This window comes from Triticum aestivum, chromosome 4A (genome assembly GCF_018294505.1).
Source record: "Triticum aestivum cultivar Chinese Spring chromosome 4A, IWGSC CS RefSeq v2.1, whole genome shotgun sequence".
In the NCBI taxonomy this organism is placed as follows: Eukaryota; Viridiplantae; Streptophyta; class Magnoliopsida; order Poales; family Poaceae; genus Triticum; species Triticum aestivum.
The window spans coordinates 37,968,498-37,978,853 of record NC_057803.1 but is presented as its reverse complement, the minus strand read 5'-3'; the positions used below and the strand labels follow the sequence as shown (position 1 = coordinate 37,978,853).

General features: G+C 39.9%; 1 protein-coding gene across 1 annotated transcript; it reads right to left on the bottom strand.

Annotated features, from left to right (window-relative positions):
• Positions 1-505: 505 nt before the first annotated feature.
• On the bottom strand, positions 506-10,263 carry LOC123084993 (uncharacterized). The gene is made up of 10 exons (XM_044506544.1): positions 10,010-10,263; positions 7,943-9,443; positions 6,290-7,639; positions 5,804-6,105; positions 3,551-5,193; positions 2,226-2,655; positions 1,979-2,141; positions 1,367-1,470; positions 1,196-1,287; positions 506-943 (listed from the first exon to the last, which is right to left on the bottom strand). The coding sequence occupies exons 1-10, from the start codon at positions 10,192-10,194 to the stop codon at positions 867-869; spliced, it is 5,847 nt and encodes a 1,948-aa protein (XP_044362479.1). The 5' UTR covers positions 10,195-10,263; the 3' UTR covers positions 506-866.
• Positions 10,264-10,356: the final 93 nt, after the last annotated feature.

Below are 10,356 nucleotides of genomic sequence, written 5' to 3'. Positions count from 1 at the left end.
GAAGGCGATATACTACCCTGATGTTAAGACAGATATCATGAAAACTTGATGCTGCAAAAACGCTGCTGATATTTTCTGAAGAATAACAAGATACAATTTTAAAAAATAAAAAAATCTACAAACTTCACTACCGAGTTACGTGAAGGCATAGGGGCCTGAATTTATCAGCAGAAAACTTGATGCTGCAATATTTCAGAAGAATATTTTCTGATTCTTTATCATGAAAACTTGATGCTGCAATATAACGAATTTTTAAAAATAAAAACGCTACAAACTTCACTACCCACGAGAAGGATAGGGAGCAGAAATTGCACTCTTTTGTGCCATCAGTTATGTTGTCTATGGGGCAGCAAGAGATCTGCGAGTTCACATGTTTTGGACACATGTGCGCCTGAGAGTTTTTCTTTTCAGAATTTTTCAACAATAGATTAATCGGGTGCCCCTTCAACCTTTTTACACTTATAGAAACGCCCCTTCAACCTTTTTACACTTATAGAAACGTAAGTGAAAAGAAACATCAATCATAGTGAGTTAGTGACACAGAGTATGGCCTGAATAATATACTCCTACTCGTTTAGTCTAGTACGAGCGTGTTATGTATTGCCCCAAAATATGAACGCCAACATCTGCTCGAGATTACTGCGAATTACAGCAAACGATTTGGTTTCACTTCATCTGCCACACATACCAGCAGGCTGGTTTAATAATGCACTAACCAAAGTTCCATTGGTTCCTCCCCAAAGTTTGATGCATATCCATCGAACTCCAGGAACCCAACATCATGCAAAAGGTGACACCGTAGATTTCATATCCAGCTTAAGCGGGACAAATAACCAAGTATTCCAAAATTCTTAAGCAACTTGGGACTAGATTTTGCCCTGATACTGGAAGTGCAATTTATAGTCATGCACTAGGTTAGCAAGAGTGGTTCGGCATGGGCCCTCTGCAAAGCCAAACAAGGAAAGGATTATCTTGGGTGTCGGATTAGTATTTACTCCCTCTGTTCCCTAATATAAGACCTTCTAGTTTTTTCTTGATTCGTATGTATGTAGACACATTTTAGTACGTATTTTCACTCATTTTAGCATGTATGTAGTCAATATTTTGAAATAGCTAAAAGGTCTTATATTGAGGAACGGAAGGAGTATATAGCAGTAAAGGTTATTCATAAATAGAACAGGAAGAATTTACGAACCACCAAGGTATGTGTGAAGCTGTTGAAAATCGCTTTCCTGGCAGATATCAATTAGAGAATACACCCCAGGTCGCAAGGCCTCGTCAATTTCCCTATCATGGACAAGGGTGCGAGTGCTGAGACAAAAACATAAATAATTAAACAGAAGGTCTTCATTAGGGGAGAACATACCGCGTTATGCCTGTCTGAAATGGACCCAGTCCAGAAAACATGGAAATATAACCAGCAAGAAAGTGCATCGAGTGATGTTCCATGATGGTTTTTTGCTGACGCATCTGTATTATCCACACAAAAGGAGAATCAGTACATATGATTTGTTCACATAAGAACTATAAAACATGTGGCTGAATGGCATGACATCTATATACTGTGCCATTTACGTTCCTGATTCTGTGAAAGCAAAATACAAAGTCTGTGCTGCAGCAAACGGGTTCCTAAGGCCATCCTACAATGCAAGGTGCTTAGAGAAGTGCTTTGAAAAATAAACCGCTTAAGCACTGTGCTTATTTGTAGAGCGTAGGTGCTTATTTGAGCACCTCTGCTACAGAAATAACCACTGGTGCTTAAAAGAACTGGTTTATTTTGTATAAGCACCTCTTAAAGCACTTTGCATTGTAGATGGCCTAATTATGAAGCTGCTTTTAAAAGGATACCCAGTTAAGCCCAGTGCAAATGTGAACTACAACCAGCAAATAAAACGTCCCAACCATCTGTCCAGGCATGGCATTACTACTAAAGCAAGATAAGTATCATTTTAAATCACAGAACAAAAGCATCACAAACCTCTTCATAAATCCTTCTGAAAAAGGAAGCACATTTTAGTGCCTCCTCCTTGTTCCAAGTGAAACATCCTGCCATGCTAACCATCTTGGAATCTGCAGACTCCAAGCAACTAAGTAGTATGTTTACTGAGTCTTCCAGGACAGCCACACATTGTCCAACCTCACTGGCCAGAGGGAAAAAAACAATATAAAGGCTTGTCTTAATAAAGAACATAAAAGCACAAAAAGAAAATAACCCAAATCTTTACCTTTGTTGGTGCCGAAGAACAGTGCATAACAATTTGCAACATGCAGCATACATGTCAACAGAAAATTGCCTGTCAAGTAAGTATTCTTTACTAGCTAGAGGTTGTCCTGCAATTTGCTCACGAATGTTTTCTGATGAACAGGATACACTCCGATCAGCAAGAAGATGTTTGAAGCCCTTGAAAAGCATCACAGGAAGATGCAGGCACTGGGACACATGGCACGCATCGATTTGAAAAGTATGCCTCCCCACAAATGATGTGATAACCTCAACACACATTAGAACAATCGCTCCAGCATCTGGATGCAAATCAGGGCAAAGAGGAGGTAGCTTCTCTATATAGAAAATGAGTGGACTTTGAAGGTGTAAAACAATGTTGAATAAAGCACCAACTAGGCTTGGGACAGTTCTCTGAAAAACACGCTTATTTCCTGCAATATGAGTACAAAATCAGTCCAAAATACTTGCTCCCTGCCATTAAACAAGGTGCAAACTGCTGAATGCTGATGACCAGCCCTGTAGTCTGAAATGATGCCTGCAAAAATATGAACTCCACACCTTTATATAGTACCCCCTCTGTAAAGATATATAAGAGTGTTTAGATCACTACTTTAATGATCTAAAGGCTCTTATATTTCTTTACAGAGTATAAGCTGTTTTGAGAATAAGCAAGAGCTGCACGTTTTATAGTTTTAGGAGCACATATCAGGGCTTCAAACTGTAACCTTTCACGCAACAACCAACATTTTCAACCACCACGCTACACGAGCCAACGCCTTACAGTACTCATCATTGGGAATTATTCAGATCAAAAGATCCAGAGTAGAATCACAGATGTTCTGGTTATGATGTATTATCAAATCATTTACAGCTATTCGTGGAAGCATTAACCAACTACCTGTTACCTAAAGAGAAACCAAAATATGGAAGTCTGGATCAAGCACTCCAAGATAAAATTTTACATATTTATTTAAAATAGAACTTTATTACGTTCAGAACCACCTATGACTGATCAACATTCTTTATCATTGAAGAACAATTTGATGCTTACTCTTCATATATTCAGTAGTGGACAGTGGAATATACATTAATGAGCAATGAAAATTTGAGACTAATGCTATTGTCAGGTACAATCAATCACTATTGTTAAGGCAAGTAATCTAGTTCGAATGCATATCATGACATTACAGATTTAGTAGATTACTGATTTATTTGGAGAAGCTAATTTAACATATCCCAGAAGCAAGTAGACGGAAACACATTCCATTACATGAATAATAGGATTGCATTCCAGAGAATATCAGATAGAAAATTTTGGCTGCTAACCTGGCACAGATCCAAGAACAAGATAAAGGCAGTCAATTCCAGCAGCAACGTCAGAAGAAACTGTCCCACCATCAGATGTTCCAGTCTCCACTTCATATATTGAGTGGCTATATTGATTCACTCCGACCAAGGCTCTCTCAATGACTTGTAAAGTTGCACTTAGATGCATGTTTGATGCAACACTAACAAAATTTCTCATCGACAGTCTAAGTCTTGATATCAATGAATTTAACCTATTCTGCCTATCGATAATATTCTTTGTAACTACATAGCCAGACGTATTCTGCAACTGAAGTGTTTTTGTGCTTGATCCAATCTCATGGGTAGGTAGAGTCGCACTCTTTCCTTGAAGTAAAATGCATTTTCCAATAGCACTCACATGTGCATTTACTATCTGAGCATACAGTTCTTTTGACAACTTGAGTTCAGGAAATGTTCCTAAAACTTCAAGATATCTTAATATTCCATCAATCCATACAAGAGAAAACATATCTGGCCAATCAGACATGTCTGCAATTTTCTGTAGGGCAATGCAAGCTGTCCCAACCATTGGATTTAGCGACAGGTGTTGGAAAGGATTGCATGCCTTCCTACAGACATCGCCTGAAAAGGATATGAGGCCCTTCAACTTAACAATAGCAGCAGATACACTGTAGAGCTCTCTCAAAGTAAATGCTACAAATGGACCTTCACCATTTAACAGACTTTCCAAAAGAGATCTTTTCATACCGGGTGGACCATCTGACTGTAATTTGTTATCCTTTAGCTGATGCATAGTCCAAACATCCATGACTACTTCAATATTCAGAAAACCATTCTCACAAAGCAGCTCTTGTGGTAGACGACAAGAGATCAAATCAACAGACCCAAAATCCTTGTTCTCCATAAACAAGACATGCAGACAGATATCTACAAAGGTCTCAAATTTAGCAATAGATCTGCTGAAATTGGAGGCATAGTGAAGCATCAGTTTTCTTTCCTCTGAGCTTGCAGTTGGATAGTCTTTGATTGTGCTTTCAAATGCTGAAACAAGACCCCACAAGAATCCACCTATGCAAGACATGGTGCATAATAGTTTATCCCAGCACACATTGTCATAAGAGTTCTCTATTTTTATAACACACTTGCAATCCTTTGTGGTTACAGGTATGCCAGCTGTAGTCTTCTCTAACTGTTCAGCCATAGTTTTGACATGCTCCAAAGCTAAATTTTCTAGAGTATCAAATGCCTGACCATCATGTTCAGAAGTGTCGCTTTCACTAGCAGTATGCTTCAGGGAAGATCCAATTTGTTTCTTGGGACCCAGCAAGCAAAATTTCGAATTCATGTTCGCTAGTGTAGAAAATATTTCTGATGTCTTGTCTACCAAGGAGAACAAGGTATTTTTCTTCTGATCAGTGTGCTCACCAAATATTTCGTGTGACAATCCAATAATCTCCTGGACAGATCTCAAAAGCCAAATCAGAGAATATGAGTTACCTAGAAGTTCAGAAGACGTGGAGTATTGCTTTGAATCTGGGTACTCTTTGCCAAATTTCAAAACAAGATTTTGCATTGCCCTTCGACAACATATAAACAGACGGATTAGCTCAATTGGATTACATGATTCATAATGGCGACTTAGCAATGTCAACAGCAGAAGTCTGAAAGGAAAGAAAGAATTTGTCAGCAAGCTAATCAGAGCACAGACTTGCAGATAAGAAATGAGCATGTTTGGTCTATATTCACCGAAATTGCGGATAACCCAGATTACCCAAGAAGGCTGTAGCGTTAACTAGGTGGCACATTAGTTGATAGTTGACAGACACACGTCATCATATGATAAGTCATCAAATCCACAGAAAGATTAAACGTAGACTAGAAATAACCATTAAAATTAAAGTGACAAATTCTTAAGTTGTACAGATTAGCAACTACACTGACTAGTTTTTGTGGTGACATGAAAGATAAATTATCAGCATCACCAGGATCCATAAAAATAATGGACCTTTTATCCTCACGAGATTTGGCATTCCCACACCTTCCTACCCTCCAGTTAATCTCACAAGACTAAAAAACGAGGAAAAGCCGAGGAGATAAGTAGAATTAATGACCATAAAGTGGGAAAATGCCTAGGGGCAAGTATTTGTGAACACTTTTTTAGATCAAAAGTTCAAACTGGGAGCATACAGAGATACTCTAGTGCAATGGCAGAAAGGATAGCCGTCATCATCCATACAAATAAATGGATAAATGTAAAAATAGTGCACTTGCCTTTCAAGATGGAGAATGTAAGTTATAAGTTGCAAGAATGACTTGGAGTTGGAATGAAATCCGGGAACTGTGCTACAAAAATTTAGTAAATTCTCACAGATCCGGTATTTATCTACACCGTGTGCATGTGTAGAATCAGGATATGTACGGAACAACTTCTCATTATTCAGTTTATTTAATATCTCCATCAAATCAGGCGAGATGTTCAATAAGGCATTATCTTCATCAGCTCTGGTGATAAAAGAAGATGTTGATTTCTTGAGAGCACCGCAAAAACATGATACCAAATTCTTTAATAGCACCTGTGAAATAGTACATTCGTTCCAAATTAGACCAAATAGGAAAGAACAAACGGAAGAAACTACTCAAACTTAAAACTGCAAAACAAACAGATCATCGTCATCGAAACAGAATTAATACTATCAGCATACACGGTAAATTCTTTAACAAAGTTTTCTTTGGATGGAAGGAGTAGGACAACAAAACCTTTTGGTCATAAATGATAGTATCACAAAGAAGCTCCACCGAAATAGTATGCAAGGTTATTTCTCTGCATGAATCCTGACAGTCACTACTCTCCTCATCTCTGCATGACCTCTTTTGAACAAAAGAAAACTTTATCAGGTTCGAAAAGAAGTTCTTTAGGTCCTTCTTCGATGCATGAGAACTCCAAATATCAATGTTTTCACACAGAAGCCGCCAAGTTGCTATGTGAAAAGAATCTTCATCTAAAGAGCATATACTCATATCCCAGGAAGAAGTCCTGTCAGTTCCTCCTGAAGATAATGTTCTCACATAGTTCATCATAAAACCGGTTAGTCGAGCAGCCTCAAGACAGCAAGGATCCTTTAATAACTCAGTTTTTCCCCTATCCTCAGTATCAAACTGCTGTGTGCCGTCTTCAAGCAAAAAGTCAAATGCATTAATCTGCCTGTTAAGATCTTCGAGTCTTTGCAGAGCCATCACATGAAGGGTGTAAAAAAGCGTAGTAAAACCAGAATGGTTTCTTGGAAGGGACTGTGATAAAATTTCGATGACTTCCCAAAGGGAGCCAGCACTTTCAACAATCCAAGCAAAGTAGCCTTCAGCGATAATATTGGATGTATTGGTCCATTCCTTTCCGCAGCATACAATGAATGAATTCCCCACTAATTCTGTTGCTTCTATTGCTAAATTTGGAGGCATGAGGCCAACAGATTGCAGATACAGACTCCTACATGATGTATATATGCGAAAGAAGAAGGCAAAAAACCAAGACAAACTTGGAATCTTTTGCCAGTTGGCACATTGCTTGTTAGATAGGTTCTTTCCTACAACTGAAGAAATGAACTCACTTGGATTAATTGATTCATTTCTCATCAACTGACTCAAGTTGGGACGTATTGTGTTGACCAACCTTTCAACAGATTTTGCAACCAGTGTAGTATTTGAAGCGGTCACAGTTATTGAGTCAAGCACGCTTGTGTATAGTTCAGATAAGTACCTTCCAAAAAGTTCAGCTCTCTGATGAAAAACTGACTTCCTGGACATCAAGCGGGGCTCTCCCTGTGTTTCCAAATCTACAAACTCGTCGCAACTTTTCATCCATTTCAATGTTTCTGTAAGATCTACTGTCAGCTCCTCTATGCATCGACTAGACTGTCCTTCTGGCATTGAGTTAATTGAAGTACAGATAGCATCCCTCAATGTTTGGGAGCTCAGCAATGTTGCCAGTGATTCAAAACATTTATGTGAGGATAAAGAAGCCACAGAAAACGGTCCTGGTACTGCATCAGGACCAGCAACAGTTCTGAATGTTCTCACAGTATTGCACAGCGTACAAATGGAGTGCGCAACCTACAATTTGGAAAAGAGAGAGAAGCATCAGATTCAAAATAAAAATCTATTCAGTACTACTCCGCCCCACAATATAAGACGTTTTTGCAAGCTATCTTAGCCTGCAAAAACATCTTATATTATGTGACGGAGTGAGTAGTTCGTAAAATATACATCCCATTGCAGAAATATAACCATTGGCATAGGCAACGAAAGAACACAAAAGCAGAAAGTAAGAAGCATATAAAAAATAAAGAAAAAAGATAACAATTGTTTTTTAGAGGGCATTGCTAAAAGTGATCGCTGAAAAAGAACATAACTGACCTGACGAAGCTCACTAAATGTACGAATCACTTGGGACGAAAGGCTTGAAATCTTTGAGGTTAGTAGTAAGCATGGTTTGATGTCCTTGGAAGATGCATTGATAGCAGACAAAGCAAAAATCATTGACCATAATTTTACAAGGTCACTCCCCATGACCTTGTATTCAATTTCTAGAAAATGACCAACTGCAACAACAATCTCCACAAACATTAAAGGCAGCATCTTCTTAACGTTTGTATCTTCTAAATGCAGAGCTGACACCCAGAAGTCGTACATTTTTTCAGCCATCAAGATTAAGACCCTGTAAATTTCTTGCAAGAACTGGAGATAAGATCCTTCCGATGTGTCCTCTGTAGGGACATAAATTTTCTCTTCAGTAACTGTTGCTAGCATCTCATTGATGGACTTCAGCATGCAATGAACTTCTACTAGCTTTGTGACTCCTAAATCAGAGAAGTCCTTTTGCGAATATGATTTGCATTCTAACACCAAAGGTTCCATAAATTGCATGAACACTTCAAAAATGGATTCTCCTTGTTGCTGGGGTTCTTCAGAACCCTCACTGGTTTTTTGTGGGCTTTTGAAGGATGTACCCCTTGGTGCTAAAGATGTTCTTTGATTTCTAGCCCTGGTAACAAACAATTGAAGCAAGTAACCGAACCCAGCAAGCAATACAGCCTTGCTTTCTGCTTTTATTCCCTTGAATCGCTCAAACAGATGCCTATGGTAGCTTCCTTTGACATCCTTGACAATACCTTTATTCAAATTCTTGAGCCCAAAATATCCACTAAGATGTTGTGGATGAAACAGTCCATTTGACAAAATTTCTTCAGCAATCTTCAACGTGGATCCTGCGTGCTTGTGCTTGATAGAATTTGCTTGTGAATTAAGTAAAACCAACAATTCCAACAGCGGATCAAGAATCTTGTCAACAAAAGGACGGAAAATATTCTTAGGATTTGCATGGAATCTGAGAAAGCTTGAAAATTGCTCAAGCAGACAATTTCCAAGATTCTGAAGAATGGTACAACCCTTTTTCTCATTAGTTGAAACCTTCTGGACAAGATTAATAGCCTCGGTGACACAAGAGGTCCACAAATCCACGGGTGCGTTGAAGAAAGCTCTTGTATTGGAGGAGAAAAGAAAGGACACGCAGTGGAAAACTCGTTCAAAGAGCAAAAAGGATTCATGGTCATCACATGGAGCGCCGATTTGAACTCTGCTCAAACCATCCTTTGCAATGCAACCAAGTGGTTGAAGTAGCTTCAGAGAAATTGAGACTGACGGCTTCTTTTCAATGCAAAATCTCAGAATTTCCCAGCATCTATAATCTAAAACAGGATCAAAAGGCTCTGGAACCTTCTTAGACGGAAGTAGGATAGATTGCACCCAGTTTCCAATAAATGAAACCATTCGCAATAGCTGGATATTGTCCGCTCTATGGCCATGGGTTGAACGATTTGACTCGGCCTTTATAAAATTGAATGCCAGTTCAACCTTTCTGCATGATTTAGCATACAAAAGTTAGAATCACAAACAGCAAGAGCATAATAAGGTTCATCCAGGAATTATTCCCCAACTAAGAAACACTGGACTATGTGTTGCAATATCCAAGTATCACCAAACAGATGCTATTGAGAATCGGAGGTCATAAAAAGATACTGTATAATCATAAGCATATTTTCGCCTCCACAGAACAATTAAGCTAAAATCTGACCTTAATTAATGCAACTGTTTTTACAGAGTAATTATTATTGTTGTTATTATCCTAAGTCAACAATGATCCAACCAGTGCAGGTGTAAACTTCTGGCCACATGCCCACATCATCTCCCTTTGAATCACACAACTACAACGAAACTACATTTCCAAATATACTAGCTGGCTGAATCAGACGAATCTCCTCATGTAGCTACCTAGAGCAGCGCATCCCCAAATCCACGTAGCCGCAGCCAGACTAGAAGCACGCGAATTACTACAGAAAAATTGCTTCGATCCTACTCGGAGATTGGGCACACAGGGGTGCTAAGCTGCATCGAACCGCAAGCGGGGGGCAGCGAGGGGATGACCTTTGGAGGGAGAGCCCCTTGCCCTGGAGGGAGAGGACGAGGTCGAGGTTTTCCGCGAAGCGGGGCCGGGAGAGCGCGGGCTCGCTCGGGCCCTCTCCTGCGGGGGGCGGCGACTGGCTCCGCGGGCGCTTCCTCGACGCGCCGCGGGGGCTGGAGGCGGCCGCCGAGTCCGTGGCCATGGCCATGGGAGCGCGAAGGGGGGCGGAGGGAGGGAGGGAGGGAAGCTAGGGTTCTGGGTTTTGCTTTTGCGGGAGCGTTTCGTTTTGGTACACCTGTGCTGCGGTTCGCACATGGCGTCGAAGGCGTGGCACGAATCTTGAAGCGGAAACTCATAGAAAGGCAGCAAA

What these genes read in the sequence shown, in the direction of transcription:
- LOC123084993 (XM_044506544.1), bottom strand. Translation starts at nt 10,194, where the DNA reads ATGGCCATGGCCACGGACTCGGCGGCCGCCTCCAGCCCCCGCGGCGCG. An exon ending in TGTTCTTGGATCTGTGCCAG is followed by an intron (nt 2,656 to 3,550) that starts GTTAGCAGCCAA and finishes CTCATATTGCAG; the next exon opens with GAAATAAGCGTGTTTTTCAG. An exon ending in GCTTCACACATACCTTGGTG is followed by an intron (nt 944 to 1,195) that starts GTTCGTAAATTC and finishes TTGGCTTTGCAG; the next exon opens with AGGGCCCATGCCGAACCACT.